This window comes from Podarcis melisellensis, assembly GCF_964234715.1.
Source record: "Podarcis melisellensis genome assembly, chromosome: 7".
NCBI lineage: Eukaryota > Metazoa > Chordata > Lepidosauria > Squamata > Lacertidae > Podarcis > Podarcis melisellensis.
Window position 1 is genome coordinate 86,545,143 of NC_138539.1, and position 25,581 is coordinate 86,570,723.

Below are 25,581 nucleotides of genomic sequence, written 5' to 3' on the forward strand. Positions count from 1 at the left end.
AATATGGTGATATTGTTTTTATATATACTTGTGTACAGTTATAACCAGTATATTTAACCTTCCCCCACCATATTACATATCTGTGTTGCACAAATAAACTGTGCCATTAATTTGAAGCAGAGAATTGAATCCTGTCATGGTAAACAGTGTGGGGTGGTTTCATGGTTTGAAAGTTCCTTTATCACCAGTAGTTGTTGATCCTTGATGATACTTCCAAGTGAAGAGCCTTCCTCCACTTCCTCAGGGAATAAGTGGCAAATCCTCAAGGATTGGTAATGACTTGCCAATGTTAACAGATAAAAGAGACAGAGTGATAAAAGAATTGTAAGTCTAAGGTGTTAGAAGGGAGATCTTCTGATTCTGAGGTATAAATAGGATCAACGTGAGCAATTTTGTTAGCAGGTTTTATTGAAAATATGCCACAGTGGTCTTTAGGAGGTAGCTTGCTTTGCGTGGTGGGGATAGATTGAGTTATAACTTCCTGTCAACAGCTAAAACAATCCTGCGTGGCACCCCCATGCAATTTCAGCTAACAAGGAAACTCTCTTTGCTGCTCCTAAGACATATCATAGAAATGCAAACGGGCCTTGTGCCATGTTCAGACATATTCAACAAAAGCCTGACATTCTTTATAAAGTTATCTAACTCCATCCAGAACTGAAAGATTTTCATTGCTCTCATAGTTTCTCTCATTCATATTTCAGAAAGTTTTTTTTAATCATATAAAATACAAGGATGATAAATATACAATTACATATGGCTTGAGCTAACTGGAGGCAACTATAGCAGGACACACATCAAAACTACCCCGCTCCCACCGTTGGGACTTTGCAGAGTTATGTGGCCACTGCCAGATCCACAGCCCTGCTGTTCACATTAGCCATAGCAGAATATGGAGATCCAGAATGACCTGGTCCGAGTCTGTTGCATGACTGCAGCAAGACCGGCTCAGGATACAACAGTCACTGGGCCAGCTCAGCCATGGCCCTGCTCTCAGAATGACCCATTTGGGGCTCTCCATTGGCTCCTGCACACCCAGCAGGTAGAAGGTGATGTCAGCTGAGCCGAGAGAGCCAGGCAGAGGGACGTCTCTGCCTAATCCAACTCCGTTCCCTGGCTCAGTGGAAATGGGGGTTGGATTGCTTTGTGTATCATCACTGGCTTATTAAAATACCTGTCTGACCTCTTTAGACTCTCAGATGATGCCAAATATTATTGCTCAAAATGTGAAATAAATTTGCCCTGTTATAATATCCTACTTGAGAGTCCCATGGACTGCAAGAAGATCAAACCTATCCATTCTGAAGGAAATCAGCCCTGAGTTCTCACTGGAAGGACAGATCATGAAGCTGAGGCTCCAGTACTTTGGCCACCTCATGAGAAGAGAAGATTCCCTGGAAAAGACCCTGATGTTGGGAAAGATGGAGGACACAAGGAGAAGGGGATGACAGAGGACGAGATGGTTGGACAGTGTTCTCAAAGCTACCAGCATGAGTTTGACCAAACTGCGGGAGGCAGTGGAAGACAGGAGTGCCTGGTGTGCTCTGGTCCGTGGGGTCACAAAGAGTCGGACACGACTAAACGACTAAACAACAACAATATCCTACTACACTAATATTTAACGCACCATTGTTTTCTATATGATGAAATTCTGGGAGACTGAACCAAGGGAAGGGAAAGGGCAGGAAGCCATTCCCCACTGGCAGAGACAATACTTGGCCATTATATGGCACTTCTGAGTGTTAGGCCAGTGTTATTTATTGCACTGGTATTACAGATTTGCAGCTGAGAATGAGAAAAAATGATGTTGGGAAAGATGGAGGGCACAAGGAGAAGGGGATGACAGAGGATGAGATGGTTGGATGTTGTTCTTGAAGCTACCAGCATGAGTTTGACCAAACTGCGGGAGGCAGTGGAAGACAGGAGTGCCTGGCATGCTCTGGTCCATGGGGTCACGAAGAGTCGGACACGACTAAACAACTAAACAACAACAACAACATAATAGCCCACAAGATGCAAATTCCCCCAATTAATTAATTTCATTAAATTTTCATCTTACGGTCTTTCCCACAACACAACACAGCAGACCCATCCACAGAATTCCATTCCATAAAAACGTAAGAACAGTCCTACTGAATCAAACCAATGGCCTATGCAGTCAAGCATCCTGTCTCCCACAGTGGCTGACCAGATTCCTCTCAGAAGCTCCATTCTTGGACCACAGCAACTAAAATCAGAGGCACAATGCCTCTGGGACTAGAGGTAATATTGTCACCATGACTACAAACCAGTGATGGCTTTATCCACCATAAATTTCTCTATTAAATTTACATCTTGCCACTTTTCCTGTAGGAGCCCTCATATGATCTAAAGTCACCATATTCTCCTTAAAGCCACCAAGTTGGTGGTGATCACTGCATCTTGTAGTAGCAAATTCCATAGCTGAACTATAAGGTGAACTATAACTTACATTGTTATAAAGAACAAAGAAACATAACATAAGAAGAAGCCTGCAATATTGGCCCAAAGGTGGAGCTTGTCCAGCACTCATGGAGGCCAACCAGAAGCCCATGGGAAGCCCCCAAGCAGAACATGTCACAACAGCACTGCCACCACCTGTGATTCCATGAATCTCATACTCACAGGCATATAGATAGCCTCTGGCGGTGGAGGCAGAACCTAGACATCATGGTTTGTAGCCATGGAATTTGTGCAAACCGCTTTTAAAGCCATTCAGGCTGTGGGCTATCACAGCCTCTTGTTAGTTATGAGAGAGAGAAAAAACTTTTCTATTTCTGCATTTGCCATGCCATGCTGAAATCTATTCCTCTCAATTATGTCCTTCCTTATTTGCCTTTTCTCCCCTAAACTTAAAAATCCGAAACGTCACAACCTTTCCTCATAGGGGAATTACTCCACCCACCTCTCGTTGTGCTTGCCCTTTCCTGAACATTCTTCAGTTTTATTTTTAATTCCTTTCCTAACAATCTCTACCATGGTTTTCACCTTTTCCACATCTGTTTTACACTGTGTCAATATCTTCATCGAGCTATCCACTATGACTCCAGGATCTTGTTCCTAGTCAGTCACCACTGATGACAAAATATGTGAAAAAAAGATTTCTTTGCACTTTCTTAAATGGGGTCTTACATTGAATTGTTGTTACCTTATTATTGATATCTACATCAGTACGGAAAACTCAGATTCACTGCACTCTTCCGTTTCATTCATAATTACTAGAAGTTAAACCATAACAAGATCAAGACTCACCTGAACATCATTTTCAGCTACAGCATTGAAGATGCCCCTGCCATTGCAACTTGAAGGCTACTTGTAAAAAATGTACTCTACATTATGAACAGCAGGTTCTAGTAATATAATTTCATGTTTTTTTGGTTCTCTCATTTACTAAACCAGGTAGGTAAGAGGAAGACAAATTAAAAATATTAGTTTTACTCAGTGCAATTTGTCTAGGCAAAGAGGCGCCTAATTTGTTCTCTTATAATGGCAAAAGAGACTACCTGAGAGATGCCAGAACTGAGTTCTGGTGCGTTCTGACTGAAATAAAGGTCTGGTTTTACTCCTACAAGGAGCAAGGTTGTGGTGCCAACATCACAGTTTCTGAAAGCAAAACTTACCTGCTCACCAACCTCCTCTTTGGCACTGGCATCCCCACAGTTGCCATCCACAAGAACCACCTGAGAGCTATCATTGCATAGCAAGTTTTCTGACACCTGGATATGGGGTTTCGGGAAAGAGATCTGCTCTTTCCTCATCTCTGACGATAGGCAGAGTTGGTAGGAATAAGGTAAAGTTCCTTCTTCATAGTTTGGTGGAAATATGACCTGCGCCTTAGGAAAAGTATTAGGTTCGAAGCATTGGAATAATTTGGGATTTCCTGATTGTCGAAGTTTCATGACAATGACCAGTATCACCGTCAGGAGGAATAAAAATGAGATCAATGCCAAAGCCAGCACTAAGTAAAACTGGAGGTCAGAATGATGCTCTGTGTCACTGGATTGCCTAGTCATTTCTGGAAGTGCCTCTTGGAAGTTCTCGGCAACCACAAGGTTGAGGACCACAGTAGCTGAGAGCGGAGCCTTCCCATTGTCCTTCACCAGGATGACCAGCTTCTGTTTCACAGCATCTTTCTCCAGAAGGGCTCGTGACGTCCTGATCTCTCCCGTGTGGGTCCCAATGGTGAAAAGGGCCGGCTCTGTGGCCTGAAGCACTTGGTAGGAGAGCCAGGCATTGTGCCCAGAGTCAGTGTCCACAGCCACCACTTTGGTCACTAGGTAGCCTGGCTCTGCCAAGTGAGGAACCATCTCAAACAAGGCAGAGCCCTCGGCACCCGTGAAAGGATACAGAACACGAGGGCTGTTATCGTTCTGATCCAAAATGTACACCCACACGGTGGCATTGTTGCTGAGAGAGGGAGAGCCGCCATCTTGGGCCTTCACTTGGATCTGAAACTCCCTGAATTGCTCATAGTCAAAGGAGCGCTGTGCATAGATAGTTCCCGTCTCAGAGTTGATGGAGACGTAAGAGGAGAGAGGCAGCTCCTCCATGTTGCTGTTGAGGATGGAGTAAGTGATACGTGAGTTGCGGTCCAGATCCGGGTCTGAGGCTTTGATGGCAAAAATGGAGGCACCTGAGGGATTGTTTTCAGGCACAAAGACACTATAGCTTGATTTTTCAAAGGCAGGGGGGTTGTCATTGATATCTGAAATCTGCAGGGAGATGGTTTTGTTGGAGGAGAGAGGGGGGCTACCTTTGTCGGTGGCCGTGATTGTGATGTTGTACTCTGAGGCTTTTTCTCTGTCCAAAGGACTGTCTGTGAGGATTTTATAGTAGTTCTTAGATGTTGACACTATTTGAAATGGTACATTACCTTGTAGATGGCATGTAAGTTTTCCATTTTCTCCAGAATCTTTATCCTTTACGTTGATGAGAGCAATTAGTGTTCCAGAAGCAGAGTCTTCAGGAACTGGACTAGATAAGGAGGCCAGAATGATCTCTGGAGCATTGTCATTCTCATCTATAATCTTTATATCAACATTACAGTGAGCCACTAATCCTCCTCCATCTCTTGCTTCAACTGTCATAGTGTACCTCTCTGTTTCCTCAAAGTCAAGAGCTTTTTTAATTGTAATTGTACCACTTTGTGGTTCTAGTTCAAATATTTGGTGGGCTGTTTCTGGGATGTTATTAAAAATATAACTAATATGTGCATTTAGACCTTCATCCCTATCAGAGGCTTTTACTTGGAGTATGGGGGACCCCAGAGGGGAATTTTCCCTCAGGCTAACTGTATAAACTTCTTGATTGAAGACTGGTGGGTTGTCATTGGCATCTGTGACATTAATCCATATCTGGGCAGTCCCAGTTTTTCTGGGTTCACCCCCATCCAGGGCCGTAAGGATCAACTGAAGCGAGTGCTCACTTTCCCGATCCAAAGATTTTTGCAGCACTAATTCTGCATATTTATGGCCATCTTCTCTCTGTCGAATCTCTAGAATGAAATAGTGATTTGGACTTAGCTGGTAATTCTGGAGAGAATTAATCCCAATATCAGGATCTTCAGCTTTCCCAAGGATAAATCTGGCACCTGGTAATGTGGATTCAATTATTTGAAGCCCAATATTGCCCTTTATGAATTGTGGGGCATTATCATTAATGTCCTGAATTGCTACACTTACATGGAAAACATTCAATGGCTTTTCCACCACAGCTTCAAAATCAATAATGCAGTGTGTGCTCTCTCTACACATCCCCTCACGATCTATCCTCTCATTCACATACAGGTTTCCATTTTCAGCATTGATAGTGAAATATGGCTTTTTACCTTCAGAAATGATATGCAGGTTTCTGCTCTTCAGTTCTCTGGCATTTAGTCCCAGATCCTTGGCAAGATTTCCCACCAAAGACCCCTTTGCCATCTCCTCAGGGATGGAATAGTGAACCTCTTCCAAAACTGCTGCACAAAGCAAAGATGAAAATATCAGAAGGGTAATATGCCTTCCTGGTGTTTGAAAGCTCTCTCCATGAAGGATTCCTCTCATCTTCATTTTCCTCTTCTCTTTGATGAGCACAGGATTTCAGATTTCCACCAAGACAGGAGATTTTTTTGCCCAGTAAAAAAAGAACTGGATCCTTTGGCTTAATTTGTATATGCTGCAGTATTTTCTGTTTTCCAGCTGAAACGTTTGTTCCAGCGTCTGCTGGTATTCCCGATGTGCAGTTTGGGACAAAGAGATCTCTCTGCAGAAAGCATCAGTGGAACTTCAGCTGCCCTTGGGTTGCCGCCTTGTCCAACAGTGACACTGTGAGTCTGAAACTGAGAACTGCAATCTTTTCCCAGTGATTTTTCTTCCCTAATTCATGACATGGCATGGTGGTATTTATATTTAATGACTCAAACTATATTCTGATACAGGATATGTGAACCCTCTTCTGTTATAAAGCAGAAATATTTGTGTTTTGTTTGTGTTATCTTTTCACTAGTATTACAGGTAAAAAAAAATCAACTTCAAAGGAGTATTTGCAGTAAAGGACAAGCAATAAAAACATAGTATAGATTCATTTCCTCAATTTAAAGCACTTACAGTTTTTACCAATCTGTAAACCTCTCTAAGAGAAAAATTGAATTTCTCTAGTGGATTTCTCTATGAAGTGTTACGGTGTGTAAAAAAAGACGATGGGAAAATTGAGGTAATTATTTTATTCAAGGTTTTAAAAACCTCCAAGGAAGGAGAGATAGAATGATGGAATCTTACAGTTGGAAGTGACCCCAGGGGTCAACTAGTCCAACCCCCTGCAATGCAGGAATCTCAGTTAAAGCATCCATGGCAGATGGCCATCCAACCTCTGTTTATAAATTGAATTAAGTGCAATTCAAGTGTTCAATGTGCTTTAAATGTCTTCAGCTGGTGTAGTGTAAGAAACAGAATAGTAATGCAGTTTGTGTCTTGCATTTGGCATGATCTCAGCATGTTCCCTTAAGTAAGCCACATTTCCCTCAATGCTCTTCCTTCAGTATGGAAATAATTGCACTAATACTATATAATATTATACATTATAAGTATTATAACCCGGGAGGTAATGTAGCTGTTCTGACAAATCCTGGATATTTGAGGAACTTTACTCAGCTTTAGCTCCAGACTTAGCCTGCAATCTTTTGCACTGCGCTGGTGGTGGTAGGGTTTGGATTGTTGGAGCTGTTCCTCAGCCAAGCCCTACCAGCCTCTACTGGCCTCTACCCATAGGGGGTCACTCTGCTGGGGCAGAATTGCCTGTTCCCTCTGCCAAATGTATGCTTGGTTAGAAGTCATGCCAGTGGGATCTCCACTCATGGCAGCTGATGAAAAATTCTGAAAGGGGACAAGGACAGGGAGAGACAGGAGCCAGTCCCACTACTGTCCCGTGGTGGCACTGGGCCTGATGTGGGTCTAAGTGAGGTGCCCCTCCACCTTCTGCCCAGACCAGCAGCAACGCTGCGGATGTGACAGTGGTCTCTTTGCTCTGTTATGCCTCACAACGCCCAAGCCAGGATTTGGATAACAGCCTTAGTCATGGTTATAGATGATCCACAAAAATCAATGTGGTTTAACTCAGTAATAGCTAACTTGTCAAGTTGATTTCAATGCTTTGGCTCTATGTATGGCCAAGTCTGGATCCAGTCCACTATATACATAACCCTAAATAATACATATACCTTCCAAGATAGCCACAATTCACATTTCTTCAGCAAAAGCAGTCTCTAAGCAGTTTACAACTATAAAATAAATATGATCAACCAGTTGTGCATCTCCAGCTAAATAACCAATATCCACGCTCTACTCTAGAAGACCACTGCCAATTAGTCTTGACCTGGTGGTGGATTTTATATCACACATACTGAAACATGATTGATCTACACAATACAGGTAAAAAGAAAAAAAAGTGTGGTCTATGTTTGCCTCCACACCCCAGCATGAAGCCAGACACAGTTAATGGTTTTGTCTATGTACCACAACTTATTTACTTACAAGTCTGATCTACATATGATTAAATAATACTACTTCTATAACCTCAGTGATGACATACTTAATGCCAAGATGGAGGCTAGGAACTGTCTTTTCTGCCAGACACATTAAACAGTTGTCGCCATTCAATATTGATCCAATACTTGGACATTGTTGGGTCCAAGTATTGGATCAATATTGAAACTGGTCTTTTCTCTTCAGTGCCCTCCCTCCCAGCTCCACTGAGTGCAAATGAGGACCTTTAGGTATCATCAGCTCTGAGCCAGTAAGTGCTACAGTCAATGAGATCATCCGTACAGACGAATAATTGCCATCACCAGATTCTCCCAAATTAGTAAGAATACCATGGAGGTTGGTTTGGGTAACTCTCCTTTCAGGTCTTGGGCTGCTCACTATAGGATCCTTTTGCTTTCTAACCTACATAGCACTTGCCAGTTGTGACACATTTAAAAAGAATGGCTGGGGTCCAAATACAGCCAGTCTTTAATTACTGACTGCCTAGCAGATGAGAAAGCTCCTGTCATTCATCCTCTCATTTGGCCAATTTAGCAACAAGAACAAAGTACTACCATTCAGCCCCAGTTGGGAACTGATAGATCCTGCCTTGTTTGAAGCTAGAAGGAGAAGGCCACATACTGCCATGCCAAACAGAGGCCTAGAGATGGTGCCCACCCCAACTGTCCACATAGGCAGCGTTGAGAACATGCTGCACAATTTACACCTCCAAAAGATTAAAGCAAAAGCGTCTTCTGTGGAGTTCAAAGATACACATAAAAAGGTTGCATCCACATTACACATGACCTCCTACATTAAAACAATGGGTTAAGCATTGCATCCAGTGCTCAATTAAATACCAACAATTTGATCAGTGAAATTCAATCTGCACTGTTAAATGAAACAGGGAAACTCTAGATCCGAACCATGATGTCAAAGTACTTTGTACAATGTTCTTCAACATGAACCACAAGTAGCCTATTCAGACTTTTGTAAGGACTCTAGTATATCCGAAATTAACATCATTTTAGACCTAGTGAAGCCATATCATATTATTTTAAATCCAGGTAGCTACAATGCACTACTGGTGAAAAATGATACATTGTACTCCAATAATTCAATGTTGTAGTTGACCATTCTTGATTCAAAAGGAAAGAAAGAAGGGGGCTATGATTATAAAGTAGAAGCATCAGCACATTGCTCCCACCCCATGTCATGAAATGATCAGAAAATAATTATCTTCCTCATTTACTATATTATTTAATGTTCAAGCTACTTATGCTGGAAAGCTGGAATACGATCGTACTTTGGATCCAAAACACCCTGGAACTCGGACGTTTTGGCTCCCAAATGCCGCAAACCCGGAAGTGATTGTTCTGGTTTGCAAACATTCTTTTGGAACCCAAATGTCCAGTGGGGGTTCCGATACCTCTGATTGGCTGCAGGAGCTTCCTGCATCCAATCAGAGGCAACAATTTGGTTTTCAAACGTTTTGGAAGTCCAACAAACTTCTGGAACGGATTCTGTTTGACTTCCAAGGTATGACTGTACAACCTGGGAGTAAGCACTATTGAACTCAATAGCACACAACTCTGCCATACAGAAAGAAGTGCACCTCCTCAATGACATAATAAAAACGTCGGCACATTCCACACCCATTCATAAGATTAAATGAGCAATATATATATCCATCTAACTTCATTTAATTTCATGTTCCCACTATTCAAATTCCAAAGCTTAAATCCTAAGCACTCTTACTTGAGAGAAAGTCACATTGAATTCAACAGGACTCACATCTTGGTAGATATGGTTAGGACTGAACTGGAAATCTCAAAATGCAATGGAGAAAATAGACTACACCTGCAACAGATAGTTTAGCCTCAGCTGTTTATTATATATAAAGAAGGTGATGATTCATGAATCTAGATGGAAAATTAACTAAAGACTGAAAATTTAAAAGGCAGGTACACATGCTGTATAAAAAGGTTGCATTGCAATGCCACTTAATGGTAAAGAACTACAGAGTGTACAACACATGTAAATATAGAGAACAAACCTTACCTCTTCACCATTAGCCATCTCAGAATGAAAATTGTTTCCTTCATTGCCTGTAAAAGGCACAGCAGGTTTCTCACTGCTAAGAATATTGTCTACCATCTGAACACTGGGTGTCAGGAAGGCAAACTCATTCTTCCTGGTCTCAGAAGACAGACACAGCTGGTAGGAATAGGGCAAAGTCCCATCTTCAAAGTTGGGTGGGAAGATGGCACCATTCTTGGAATGGGGAACAGGACCAAAGCACTGTAGGAACCTGGGATGCCCTGATTGACGGAGCTTCATTGTAACGGCCAGAATCACAGTCAAGAGGAACAAGAAGGAGATCACAGCTAAGGCCAGCACCAAGTAGAACTGCAGGTCAGACTGATACTCCGAGCTGCTGGGTTGGCTCTTCATTTCCGGAAGGGCCTCCTGAAAGTTCTCAGCAAACACCAGGTTCAGAGTCATGGTGGCCGAGAGAGACGGCTGCCCGTTATCCTTCACCATAATGACCAGTCTCTGTTTCACAGCGTCTCTCTCCACAAAGGCCCTGGCTGTCCTGATCTCTCCAGTATGAGAACCAACCGTGAAGAGTGCCGGCTCAGTGGCCTGAGTCAGGTGGTAGGAGAGCCAGGCGTTGTGTCCAGAATCTGCATCCACGGCCACCACCTTGGTGACAAGATAATCTGCCTCGGCCGAACGAGGCACCATCTCAAACAAGGCTGAGCCCTTGGCTTCTTGTGAGGGGGACAGGATACGAGGGCTGTTATCATTCCTGTCAAGAACAAACACCCTGATGCTCACATTGCTGCTGAGAGGGGGAGAACCCCCATCTTGGGCCTTCACTTGCACCCGAAACTCTCTGAATTGTTCATAGTCAAAGGATCTCTGGGCATAGATGGTGCCAGTCTCAGAATTAATGGAGATATAGGAGGAGATGGGAAGCTCCTCAATGTTGCTGTTGAGTATGGAGTATGTGATCCGTGAGTTCTGATCCATGTCGGAATCAGAGGCTTTGATGGTGAAAATGGAGGCACCTGAAGGATTGTTTTCTGGCACATAGATATTGTAGGATGATTTCTGAAATGTAGGGGCATTATCATTGATATCTGAGATCTGTAGAGAGATCGTTTTGTGTGTGGAAAGAGGTGGAGTTCCTTTGTCAGTGGCTGTGATTGTAATATTATATGCAGGAGTTTTTTCTCTGTCCAAAGGGCTGACTGTCAGAAGTTTGTAGAAATTGTTAGATGAGGAAATAATCTTGAAGGGCAAATCACTGTTTAAATAGCAGGTAACCTTTCCATTATCACCAGCATCTTTGTCATTTACATTGATCAGAGCAATTAAGGTTCCAGGTGGCGAATCTTCAGGAACAGGGCTGAACATGGAGGCTAATGTCACATCCGGGGCATTATCATTCTCATCAAGAACCCTTATCTCAATATTGGAATGAGTCACCAATCCTCCGCCATCTTTTGCAGCAACCGTCATAGTATATTCATCGTTGTCCTCAAAATCCAGTCGCTCCAAGAGGGTGATTATGCCACCAATGGGATCTAGACTGAATTTCTCTTGGGAAGTTGCTGGTATGTTGCTGAAATAATACCTGATTTGGGCATATGAACCTTCATCATCATCAGAGGCTATGACCTGGAGCACTGTGGACCCAATAGGAGCATTTTCACTTAAAGTGACCTTGTACACCTCTTGAGTGAAAATGGGAGGGTTGTCATTGGCATCGGTGATATTAATCCGTATCTGGGCTGTTCCAGTTTTCCTAGGCTCGCCCCCATCCATTGCGATAAGTACTAAGTGAAGGGTTTGTTCTTTTTCCCGATCCAAAGATTTCTGCAACACCAATTCTGCATATTTATTTCCATCTTTTCTCTCTCTAACTTCCAAAGAGAAATACTGATTGGAGCTCAGCTGGTAATCCTGGAGAGAGTTCATCCCAATGTCAGGATCTTCCGCTTTCCCAAGGAGAAAGCGGGCCCCAGGCAAGGTTTGTTCTCCTGTCTCCAAGTTGATGTTGCCATTGAGGAATTGGGGTGCATTATCATTAACATCCTGGATTTCTACTGTTACATGGAAAACATTCAGCGGGTTTTCCACCACAACTTCAAACTGAACAAAGCAAAGTGGATTTTTGCCACATATCCCCTCCCTATCAATCCTGTCATTTACATAGAGGTTTCCATTCTCTGCATTGATACTGAAATGCTGCATTTTAGCCACAGACACAGTGTGCAGATTGCGATGTTTTAGCTCTTTGGCGCTCAGTCCCAGGTCCTTGGCGAGGTTCCCCACAACGGAACCCTTTGCCATCTCCTCAGGGGTTGAACAATGAATCTGCTCTGATGCAGCCCAACAGGTAAAAGACAATAGAGAGAGAAGCAGTACTTGCCTTGTGAGCGCCCTGCCATTCCCTGTGTGCCTTCTCTCCATCTGGCTGGTTCTCTCAAAAACAGGCTGCTTCCTTTTCTCAGTTTCCTATGCTTAAGCTCTCACAGTGATGCAGGAAACAACATGAGGTATCATTGAGGAAGAATAAACTGCCCTTGTTTTGTGCAAAGCAAAAGAGATTTTTCCTTCTCTGCAAGAGTTCCCTGTCTCTGTGCTCTTCAGCTGGCCTGCTCTGAATAGCAGTGATGGGAGTTACTGCAGTCTAGGAAGCATCAATGGATCTCTATCCTCTCTCTGGCTCTCACACTGGCCAACACTGACACTTGGAGGACCACTCAAGGAACTGCAAGGAAAACCATGTTGTGCAATGTACAGTACTTTCCCTTTAGCAAATTTCAAGTTATTTGCTTTCAGTTTGTACACATTAAAACAACAGCTTCTCTGATTGCTGCGCATAACAGCTCACAAGACTCACAACCCAGTCTGGAGATATACAGCCTATTGAAAACATGTTTTGCCTTGATGTCTATCCCACTGAAATTGAACCCCCTTGAATGGAAGCTACATACCCAAGGGATCACCAGCAGAGCATTGCCTCACTTTAACATGGTTATAGTCTTTTGTCCGTCAGTCTATCACACAACATCAGGGCACACAATTCCTTTCATTAAAATGTAGCAACATAAGAAGAGCCTTGCTGGATCAGAACCCAAGGCCTTTCTTGTTAAGCAGCTTGTCTCCCACTGTGGCATCTCCCACTGGAGGCATCCTGCTCCTAGTACCTGACGGGATATAGTCAGCACGACTTGCGGCCACCATGAAGTTGTCTATAAGGCATCCAAGTTAGTGGCCATCACAGCTTTTTGTGGGAGCAATTCCCATAAGTTATTTATTTACTGAAATGTGTAAAGTATGTGTGATTGTTCTGTAAAAAATAATAATAATGGCTGGATACAAGTTTGAATAGTTTTATATTATACACTCTAAGAAAGCATACCGATTTATAAAGTTTCTAACAGTGTGTGCACGTCTGTATTATCTTGAACCTTATTGCACAAATTAAGTATGAAAATGTTCTATTTTCCCACCACAATGTTATCAGTCTCCCCACTCTGACTCTTACCATATTCATTAGTTTAACGATAGATAAAATATCCCATACCCTAATAATGTAAATAATGTATTTACATTAAATAATGTAAAGCTGGTGTTCTTAACCACACACTCCACTCAACTTATACCAAATAGTTGTTCTTGCTATAGTTAATAAGTCTTGGACTAATCCTCTGCTAGTATTAAACCCTTAATACAACTGAATAAAACAATCAGAATAACCGTTGATAAAGTGTATCCTGTTATTATTTCAGCTTCCCTTATTATATCCACCTGGAACCTTTCATTTCAGGACATGCCCCACAAAAATGTTGCTTCCTAGCATTGGTTGCCTTGCACTTCCCACTTAAATTACTTGCTGTCCTGTAGATCTGGTTGAAATGTGGCACTGGGAGGACCATATCGCTTCTCCCTTGTCTTTGATCTAAACTAAATATTGTTAAGCATTGCATTTTTTTCCAAATAAAGAAGTTGTTCCACCCACTTGACCATCTTAGTTGCGCTTTTCTGAGCATTCTGCATTTCATACAAGATCTTTATATGTAAATCTTCCAGAGAAGTCCAAAACAGTCCAAAAGATCTACTATGAACAAATAGGAAGCATTCATGTTTTACACATTTTTCAGTTAACTCAAATCACAACAGGATGAATAAACTATGTGAGTGAGTGAAGTAAAAATCCACATATTTAACCTCTGGGAGGAACTAAAAAATAACTACTGTATATAATGATAGTGATATTTTAATAATCTACAGGAAGAAAATTACTAGAAGGTAGAACAGGATATAAATTCCATAATTCATGAAGACTCACCTGAACCTCATTTTCAGACTCAGCATTGAATTTGCCTCTGTCACTGCAATTTGTAGACTACTTGTAAAAAAAAGTTTTCTACAGTCTGAACAGCTGGTGCTAATAATATAACTTGATTTTTTTTTAGTTCTCTCATTTAGTAAATCAGGCAGTTAAGAGGAAAACAACTAAAAATACTAGTTTTGCTCATACAAGGAGCAAGGTTGTGGTGCCTACATCACAGTTTCTGAAAGCAAAGCTTACCTGCTCACCAACCTCCTCTTTGGCACTGGCATCCCCACAGTTGCCATCCACAAGAACCACCTGAGAGCTATCATTGCATAGCAAGTTTTCTGACACCTGGATATGGGGTTTCGGGAAAGAGATCTGCTCTTTCCTCATCTCTGACGATAGGCAGAGTTGGTAGGAATAAGGTAAAGTTCCTTCTTCATAGTTTGGTGGAAATATGACCTGCGCCTTAGGAAAAGTATTAGGTTCAAAGCATTGGAATAATTTGGGATTTCCTGATTGTCGAAGTTTCATGACAATGACCAGTATCACCGTCAGGAGGAACAAAAATGAGATCAATGCCAAAGCCAGCACCAAGTAAAACTGGAGGTCAGAATGATGCTCTGTGTCACTGGATTGCCTAGTCATTTCTGGAAGTGCCTCTTGGAAGTTCTCAGCAACCACAAGGTTGAGGACCACAGTAGCTGAGAGTGGAGCCTTCCCATTGTCCTTCACCAGGATGACCAGCTTCTGTTTCACAGCATCTTTCTCCAGAAGGGCTCGTGACGTCCTGATCTCTCCCGTGTGGGTCCCAATGATGAAGAGGGCCGGCTCTGTGGCCTGCAGCACTTGGTAGGAGAGCCAGGCATTGTGCCCAGAGTCAGCGTCCACAGCCACCACTTTGGTCACTAGGTAGCCTGGCTCTGCTGAATGAGGAACCATCTCAAACAAGGCAGAGCCCTCGGCGCCCGTGAAACGATACAGAACGCGAGGGCTGTTATCGTTCTGATCCAAAATGTACACCCACACGGTGGTGTTGTTGCTGAGAGAGGGAGAGCCGCCATCTTGGGCCTTCACTTGGATCTGAAACTCCCTGAATTGCTCATAGTCAAAGGAGCGCTGTGCATAGATAGTTCCCGTCTCAGAGTTGATGGAGACGTAAGAGGAGAGAGGCAGCTCCTCCATGTTGCTGTTGAGGATGGAGTAAGTGATACGTGAGTTGCGGTCCAGATCCGGGTCTGTGGCTTTGATGAAGAAAATGGAGGCACCTGAGGGATTGTTTTCAGGCACAAAGACACTGTAGGTTGATTTTTCAAAGGCAGGGGGGTTGTCATTGATGTCTGAAATCTGCAGGGAGATGGTTTTGTTGGAGGAGAGAGGGGGTCTACCTTTGTCGGTGGCCGAGATTGTGATGTTGTATCCTGAGGCTTTTTCTCTGTCCAAAGGACTGTCTGTGAGGATTTTATAGTAGTTATTAGATGTTGACACTATTTTAAATGGTACATTACTTTGTAAGTGGCAGGTGATCTTTCCATTTTCTCCAGAATCCCTATCCTTTACATTGATGAGAGCTATTACTGTTCCGGAAACAGAGTCTTCAGGAACTGGACTAGATAAGGAGGTCAGAATGATCTCTGGAGCATTGTCATTCTCATCTAGAATCTTTATATTGACATTAGAGTGAGCCACTAATCCTCCTCCATCTCTTGCTTCAATTGTCATACTGTACATCTCTGTTTCCTCAAAGTCAAGAGCTTCCTTAATTGTAATGGTTCCACTTTGTGGAACTAGGTCAAATTTTTGGTAGGTTCTTTTGGGAATATTACTAAATGTATAATGAATTTGGGAATTCAGACCTTCATCTCTATCAGAGGCTTTTACTTGGAGTATGGGGGACCCTACAGGGGAATTTTCCCTCAGGCTAACTGTATAAACCTCTTGAGTGAAGACTGGTGGGTTGTCATTGGCATCTGTGACGTTAATCCATATCTGGGCAGTCCCAGTTTTTCTGGGCTCACCCCCATCCAGGGCCGTAAGGATCAACTGAAGCGAGTGCTCACTTTCCCGATCCAAAGCTTTCTGCAGCACCAATTCTGCATATTTATGGCCATCTTCTCCCTGTCGAATCTCTAGAATGAAATAGTGATTTGGACTTAGCTGGTAATTCTGGAGAGAATTAGTCCCAATATCAGGATCTTCAGCTTTCCCAATATGAAATCTTGTACCTGGTAATGTGGATTCAACAATTTCAAGCCTCATGATTTCATTTAAAAACTGTGGCATATTATCATTAATGTCCTGAATTGCTACAATAATATGGAAAACATTTAAAGGATTTTCAACCACAGCTTCAAAATTAATCAGACAGTGCACACTGCCCCCACATATTTCCTCACGATCTATCCTTTCATTTACATACAGGTTTCCATTTTGTGCATTGATAGTGAAATATGACTTTTTACCTTCAGAAATGATATGCAGGTTTCTGCTCTTCAGTTCTCTGGCATTCACTCCTAGATCCTTGGCAAGATTTCCCACCAAAGACCCCTTTGCCATCTCCTCAGGGATGGAATAGTGAACCTCTTCCAAAACTGCTCCACAGAACAAAGATGAAAATATCAGAAGTGTTATATACCTTCCTGGTGTTTGAAAGCTCTCTCCATGAAGGATTCCTCTCATCTTCATTTTCCTCTTCTCTTTGATGAGCACAGGATTTCAGATTTCCACCAAGACAGGAGATTTTTTTGCCCAGTAAAAAAAGAACTGGATCCTTTGGATTAATTTGTATATGCTGCAGTGTTTTCTGTTTTCCAGCTGAAACGTTTGTTGCAGCGTCTGCTGGTATTCCCGATGTGCAGTTTGGGACAAAGAGATCTCTCTGCAGAAAGCATCAGTGGAACTTCAGCTGCCCTTGGGTTGCCGCCTTGTCCAACAGTGACACTGTGAGTCTGAAGCAGAGAACTGCAATCTTTTCCCAGTGATTTTTCTCCCCAATACATGTCACAGAAGGTCTCTGTTGGTGTTTATATGTGATGACTCAAGGCAGGCTTTTAAACAGAATATGTGAACCTTCTTTACTAGGTTTAATTTTCACTCCAATCTTGATATTTTGTAGGTTAATTTTTTACTCTATGTTGATAGAGATATTTACAATTATTTCCAAGCTTATTAATGTGCAGTGTTGCTGACAAAAATGGAATTACAGGCTGCACAATTAAACATTATCATTTATAGTATGGGGCTATTAAAAAAATTGAGGAAAATATATTATTGCCTATAGTTAGGCCTTAGGCCATGAACCTTAGACACAAGAATGTCTGCTTTTAGAGGTATGTATCTTTCTGTGTTTGAGTGCATATCCTAAGGAGGCATCTTGTATTACATTGCTTATCACTGAAATTAGTCCCACATCTCATGCTTAGTTTTGTCATCTCGCCCCGTATTAGTGCTCAAATTATTGGTCTATTTGTGTGGACATCCCCTTCAATAGGTTTATTTAGCAGCTCTCAACTTTGCCATTGTTCCCCCCACATCCATGTGCTTCAGTGATTCAGTCACGGTAGATAGATTTCCAATTTCTAGTGTTAATTTAATTTACTATGTGTGTTTCTGACCTTGCACATCTACTTCACAGTCTCACAGGTATGGCTCATCACCCTCCTCTTTACACAGAACAATAACATTATAGGTTTATTGTAAGCCAATAGTATGTAAGGGATCCTGAGTATGCAGCTTGAAACACACACACACACAAACACACACACACACACACAAACTTCCTCTGCACGGCCTGGTTGGCCTCCACTGGTTTCCACCCACAAAGTGATGCTAGTGCCACTCTGCTGGTGCATAATTGCCCATTGTTAGTAGACCTTTCAGCATGAATCAGATTGGAATAATCACTTTCAGTTTCTGGAGTTCAAATGCTTCATTCATGCAGAAAATATCTACAGGATGATTAGTGATGAGAGAGAAAAACAGAAGACATCTTATCTCAACAAGTTGGGAGACAACAACAAAATCGTTCAGCTTTTAGGGGTGAAGTTAACTTAGACATAATAGATACAAACAAGTGCTCACTAGATTGTTACACAATCAAGGATTAATTATAAATTATTAGCAGATGACATCCAATTGTCTTACAGACTACACTCTGGATTTGTGTAGGGGATACCCTGCAAGGCAGCAGAGTTTTGGATCAGAGTTTTCCTTTTCCTAAATGTGTTACCTTCCCAGGTTGAAGAGGAAGTGATCTGCCACTCACTTCCCTCTACGGCATGTGCAGTAACCACCTTCTTGATTGCTGAACCCACTATTATTTTGTCTGCTCAATCCACCAGAACTTGTCTTCACATGCAGAGAAAGTCCCTAACTCACTGAGGGTTTGAGACCCATCAGCTATCCTCACTTGCTTTAGCCAGTCAGTCAAAGCCATATCCCAGGATGTGACCACTGCCATAGTGCCTGTGTGCATGGTGGGGACCAAAGACAGACAAACTACCTCAGAGGTAGGATGACGTTTCTCCTTTGATGCCCACCCACCAGGGTCCAAGTATTAGATCAATATTGAAACTGGTCTTTGCTCTTCAGTGCCCCCCCCCCCGTTCCACTGAATGCAAATGAAGACCTTTAGGTATCATCAGCCCTGAGCCAGTAAGTGCTACAGTCAATGAGGTCATCCGTACAGACGAGTAATTGCCATCACCAGATTCCCCCAAGCTAGTAAGAATGCCATGAAGGTTGGTTTGGGTAGCTCTCCTTTCAGGTCTTGGGCTGCTCACTATAGGATCCTTATGTTTTCTAACCTACATAGCACTTGCCATTTAAAAAGAATGGCTGGGGTCCAAATACAGCCAGTCTTTAATTACTGACTGCCTAGCAGATGAGAAAGCTCCTGTCATTCATCCTCTCATTCGGCCAATTTAGCAACAAGAACAAAATACTACCATTCAGCCCCAGTTGGGAACTGATAGATCCTGGCTTGTTTGAAGCTAGAAGGAGAAGGCCAGATACTGCCATGCCAAACAGAGGCCTAGAGATGGTGCCACCATGCCCACGCCAACTGTCCACAGAGGCAGCGTTGAGAACATGCTGCACAATTTACACCTCCAAAAGATTAAAGTAAAAGCGTCTTCTGTAGAGTTCAAAGATACACATAAAAAGGTTGCATCCACATTACACATGACCTCCTACATTAAAACAATGGGTTAAGCATTGCATCCAATGCTCAATTAAATACCAACAATTTGATCAGTGAAATCCAATCCTCACTGGTATATGAAACAGAGAAACTCTAGATCTGAACCATGATGTCAAAGTACTTTGTACAATGTTTTTCCCAACTGTTCACAGAGGCAGCATTGAGAACATGCACAACAATTTACATCTCCAAAAAATTAAAGCAAATGCATTTTCTGTGGAGTTCAAAGATGCACAAAAAATGTTGCATCCACATTACAGATGAAGTCCTGTATTAAAATAATGGGTTACATGTTGCAGCCAATGTTCAATTAAATGCCAACAATTTAAGGAGAGGAACCCAATTCTTGCTATTGAATGGAACAGGGAAATTCTGTATCTGAACCACCGTGTGTGTGTGTGTGTGTGTGTGTGTGTGTGTGTGTGTGTTACAATGATCTTCAATATAAACTATAGGCAACCTATTCAGATTTGTAAATATAAGCAGCCTAGTGCTAGATTAAAATCAGTTTACCGTATTACATAAATCCAGATTGCTACAGCTCACTACAGGTTAAAAACTATACAGATACACTATATTGTAATAATTGGGTGAATGTTGTAGTTGTCCATTCTTGAGTTAAATTGATGCCAAAAAACACAAGGTACTTAGATCATCATGCCACAACGTACTTTATGCAAGGTATACACGTGCGTTGTGTGTGTGTGTGTGTGTGTGTGTGTGTGTGTAACCAACCCCCCCTTGAACAAATCTTGAAAAAAAGAGATTTATAATTAGCCTAGCTATAGGGAGATTTAAGTAAATCATAAGTCCCCCCCATGCCATTTTTATTGTGACTAATGATGAAGTTTTATTGTGACTAATGATGAAGTACAAATGCTTATTTTGTTTTTGGTTCTTTGTTAATGTTCTTGATATTGTTTTGTGGACTATGAGAGCTGTAATGCTTTGTGAATTTTATAATATGACTTTTCTTGTGGCTGTGCTGTTTAGCCTATTTTTAAACTTGTTTTGTTAAAAGTGTATTTAAAAGGTGGTTGTTTTACTTTACTGATGATTTGCTTATTATTTTCTATTATTTTTATTGTGCTTGTGATGTTCTACTATGTTATTATTTATGGTACATAAGCCGTTTTGTGACTCATGTGAGTGTCCCATAACTTCCTGCTGAAATTCTGCAACTTTTTATAACACCAATGTTCTGGTTTATTCTTTGTCCCGCTTTCATTATACAGTAGTGCCCCTACAAATGACAATAGTTTAACTAGCAAGTAGTGATATTTTTCATGTAAGTTTATGTAAATCTTATTACCTAGTTTAGATTTTGTTACCTTGCTCTGTGCTGAAGACTAATGCAATGGCAGCTATTCTCTTCAAAAATGCAATAACACTGGGGAGGCTAACAACTAATAAAGAAGAATGATGTGTGGACAATCCACGATACATTGACTATTAATACACTATTATTGTGTCAAATGTTGAAGAATGCACCAGCAAAACAAAGAACAAAAAATTGCAACATCCCCTGAAAGGAGTATGTACTTATAAGCTAAAGTATGCAAATCACTGAAGATATTTTCTGCCAACAAAAAGAAGTGTATTTCCTTGATTATATAGTAAAAAGAAAATGACACACTCCAAACCATGTGCCATAAAAAGAGCACAAAAACCTCACTTCTTATCATTTAATATTAATAAATTTATTTAAGCACTAAAGCTGGAATTGTAAGCCATCTTCCCTGGAAGTAAGCCTTCTTGAAATCAAACAAAACAGAAAATGGAATACCCCAACTGACTATGAAATAGCTAATTGCGCCAGGTGGTTTAGCCTCAGCTATGTAGAATAGATAGGAAAGATGATAACTCATGAGGGCTTTTATATTGAAAGCTGCCATGTGAACTTTGGATGAAAGGCAGTATAGAAAGCTAATAAATAATTAAAATGAACATACAAAATAAAGCCCCACCTATTGATTTCTATATGAAAAACTAACTAAAGACTGAAAAAGGCAGGTACACCTGCAGTATAAAAGGTTGTATTGAAATGTCACTTAACAGTAAAGAACTACAGAGTGAACCAGGCATGCAACTGCAGAGAACAAATCTTACCTCTTCACCATTAGCCATCTCAGAATGAAAATTGTTTCCACTGTTGCCTGTAAAAGGCTCATCAGGTTTCTCACTGCCAAGAATATTGTCTACCATCTGAACACTGGGTGTCAGGAAGGCAAACTCATTCTTCCTGGTCTCAGAAGAAAGACACAGCTGGTAGGAATAGGGCAAAGTCCCATCTTCAAAGTTGGGTGGGAAGATGGCACCATTCTTGGAATGGGGAACAGGACCAAAGCACTGTAGGAACCTGGGATGCCCTGACTGACGGAGCTTCATTGTAACGGCCAGAATCACGGTCAAGAGGAACAAGAAGGAGATCACAGCTAAGGCCAGCACTAAGTAGAACTGCAGGTCAGACTGATACTCCGAGCTGCTGGGTTGGCTCTTCATTTCCGGAAGGGCCTCCTGGAAGTTCTCAGCAAACACCAGGTTCAGAGTCATGGTGGCCGAGAGAGACGGCTGCCCGTTATCCTTCACCATAATGAACAGTCTCTGTTTCACAGCGTCTCTCTCCACAAAGGGCCTGGCGGTCCTGATCTCTCCAGTATGAGAACCAACCGTGAAGAGTGCCGGCTCAGTGGCCTGAGTCAGGTGGTAGGAGAGCCAGGCGTTGTGTCCAGAATCTGCATCCACGGCCACCACCTTGGTGACAAGATAATCTGCCTCGGCCGAACGAGGCACCATCTCAAACAAGGCTGAGCCCTTGGCTTCTTGTGAGGGGGACAGGATACGAGGGCTGTTATCATTCCTGTCAAGAACAAACACCCTGACGCTCACATTGCTGCTGAGAGGGGGAGAACCCCCATCTTGGGCCTTCACTTGCAGCTGGAACTCTCTGAATTGTTCATAGTCAAAGGATCTCTGGGCATAGATGGTGCCAGTCTCTGAATTAATGGAGATATAGGAGGAGATGGGAAGCTCCTCGATGTTGCTGTTGAGCATGGAGTATGTGATCCGTGAGTTCTGGTCCACGTCGGGATCAGAAGCTTTGATGGTGAAAATGGAGGCACCTGAAGGATTGTTTTCTGGCACGTTGATGTTGTAGGATGATTTCTGAAATGTAGGGGCATTATCATTGATATCTGAGATCTGGAGAGAGATTGTTTTGTGTGTGAAAAGAGGCGGAGTTCCTTTATCAATTGCTGTGATTGTAATATTATATGCAGGAGTTCTTTCTCTGTCCAGGAGACTGTCTGTCTGGAGCTTGAAGTAATTGTTAGATGAGGGAAGAACTTTGAAGGGTAAATCATCGTTTAAGTAGCAAGTAACCTTCCCATTATCTCCACTATCTCTGTCATTCACATTGATCAGTGCAATGATTGTTCCTGGCAGAGAATCTTCAGGAACAGGACTGAACATGGAGGCTAAGGTCACATCCGGGGCATTATCATTCTCATCATGAACCCTTAGCTCAATGTTAGAATGTGTCATCAATCCACCTCCATCTTTTGCAGCAACTGTCATAGTATATTCATCGTTGTCCTCAAAATCCAATTGCTCCAGTAGTGTGATTGAGCCACTGATGGGATCCAGCTTGAATTTCCGTTCGGCACTTGCTGGTATGTTACTAAAATGATACCTGATTTGGGCATTTGTACCTTCATCCTCATCAGAGGCTGCAACCTGGAGAACAAGTGACCCAACAGGAATATTTTCAGATAAACTGACCTTGTTCACCACTTGAGTGAAAACAGGTGGGTTGTCATTGGCATCAGTGACATTAATCCATATATGAACAGTCCCTGTTTTCCTAGGCTCACCCCCATCCATAGCGGTAAGAACCAAGTGAAGGGTCTGTTCACTTTCTCGATCAAGAGGGTTCTGTAGCACCAGTTCTGCATATTTATTTCCATCTTTTCTCTCTCTAACTTCCAAAGAGAAATACTGATTGGAGCTCAGCTGGTAATCCTGGAGAGAGTTCACCCCAATGTCAGGATCTTCCGCTTTCCCAAGGAGAAATTGTGTGCCTAGCCGAGTGGATTCAAGGATCTCTAAATTGATATTGCTATTCAGGAATTGGGGTGCATTATCATTAACATCCTGTATTTCCACTAGCACATGGAAAATATTCAAAGGGTTTTCCACCACAACTTCAAAATTAAGAAAGCAATTTGGATTTTTGCCACATATCCCCTCCCTATCAATTCTGTCATTTACATAGAGGTTTCCATTCTCTGCATTGATACTGAAATGCTGCATTTTTGCCACAGACACAGTGTGCAGATTGCGATGTTTTAGCTCTTTGGTGCTCAGTCCCAGGTCCTTGGCAAGGTTCCCCACAACGGAACCCTTTGCCATCTCCTCAGGGGTTGAATAATGGATCTGCTCTGATGCAGCCCAACAGGTAAAAGACAATAGAGAGAGAAGCAGTACTTGCCTTGTGAGTGCCCTGCCATTCCCTGTGTGCCTTCTCTCCATCTGGCTGGTTCTCTCAAAAACAGGCTGCTTCCTTTTCTCAGTTTCCTATGCTCAAGCTCTCACAGTGATGAAGGAAACAACATGAGGTATCACTGAGGAAGAATAAACTGCCCTTATTCTTATATTTGTGCAAAGCAAAAGAGATTTTTCCTTCTCTGCAAGAGTTCCGTCACTGTGCTCTTCAGTTGGCCTGCTCTGAATAGCAGTGATGGGAGTTACTGCAGTCTAGGAAGCATCAATGGATCTCTATCCTCTCTCTGGCTCTCATACTGGCCAACACTGACACTTAGAGGACCACTCAAGGAACTGCATTTTGTTCTATGAAAATAGACAGAGGTGAATAAATGCAGATGTTTCTACAGCACATACTGTACCTTCCTTTCTGCTCACTGAGTGGAGCATTTGAGAAAACTTTTCCTTGGTGTTCTTTCTTAGTGTACAGCTACCCTCATTTATGTTCGTGGCTTTTCAGTACTGTGAAAATTGGGGTTGTATCTAATACTGCAATTACATTAAGGTTATGCACATCTTCATTTTTTATTGGAAATATGCAAACATTATTATTAATATAAAAATATCCAGTTATAGAGTAAAACTTTATCTTAAAATTAATGTATTACGATAATAGTTATGCTATAGTAGCACAAGAGCTGTAGGTCTAATGTATTTTTGTTGCTGTTGCTTAAATAGAATATAAACACCCTGCTGAAATTATTCTCTTTTTTATCTTTTCTATGTTGTTGGATGTCTATCAACATTTATGGAACATAATACAAGTTCTTCTCAGTGTTGGGTAGGAATTCAGTTACTTACTATTCCAAGAGTTCTCTGTCTGTTGCGTATAAGATAAGATGCAACACGTGTAGCTTCTGTCTAGACAGCACTAGGTGATAAAGGTGTGTTCGCTGGTATTGGTTCTACATCAGACTCTGCCCCCCTGCTGGTGCCACACAAATGTCCTTGCTTAGCAGTTGCTCCCCTGTGATCAAAGCAGGAACCCAGCACAAGTGCAGGACCAATGGCTGTAGTTGCTCTACCATGAGTAAAAAAAGGTAAAGGACCCCTGAATAGTTAAGTTCAGTCAAAGGCGACTATGGGGTGGCGACGCTCATCTCTCTTTCAGGCCGAGGGAGTCAGCATTGGTCCACAGACAGCTTTCCAGGTCATGTGGCCAGAATGACTAAACAGCTTTTGGCACAACGGAACACCTTGACGGAAGCTAGGCATGATCCAACAGAATAAAATGTTTGTTAGACACTTTACACATGATTTCATATTATGATAATAGCATCATGAAGTTTGGGAACTGAGAACAGTGGAGATACAAGAGGTGTTAGAAGAAATCAATAGTGTCTAATTGAAAGAGTATATGATAGAAGTCTTATTAAAAAATAACTAAAGTAATTTACTTTCAGTTTGTACGCATTAAAGGTAATAGCTCCTCTTATTGCTCCATAGAACAGCCTACAGGACCATAA

The 25,581-nt window shown here is 42.0% G+C and overlaps 1 protein-coding gene and 2 pseudogenes across 3 annotated transcripts; all 3 read right to left on the minus strand.

Annotated features, from left to right (window-relative positions):
• Positions 1 to 3,470: 3,470 nt before the first annotated feature.
• On the minus strand, positions 3,471 to 6,527 carry LOC309374822 (protocadherin gamma-B5 pseudogene; annotated as a pseudogene). Its single transcript has one exon. The product of its transcript is annotated as a protocadherin gamma-B5 pseudogene (transcript).
• Positions 6,528 to 9,971: 3,444 nt separating this feature from the next.
• On the minus strand, positions 9,972 to 12,380 carry LOC309374823 (protocadherin gamma-B5 pseudogene; annotated as a pseudogene). Its single transcript has one exon. The product of its transcript is annotated as a protocadherin gamma-B5 pseudogene (transcript).
• A 1,256-nt stretch (positions 12,381 to 13,636) lies between these two features.
• LOC309374824 (uncharacterized protein) lies at positions 13,637 to 24,103 on the minus strand (the record flags this gene model as incomplete). The annotated part of the gene is made up of 2 exons (XM_081920001.1): positions 13,637 to 17,088; positions 21,683 to 24,103. 2 exons carry the CDS (start codon positions 24,101 to 24,103, stop codon positions 14,572 to 14,574), a joined length of 4,938 nt encoding a protein of 1,645 aa, XP_081776127.1. The 3' UTR covers positions 13,637 to 14,571.
• Positions 24,104 to 25,581: the final 1,478 nt, after the last annotated feature.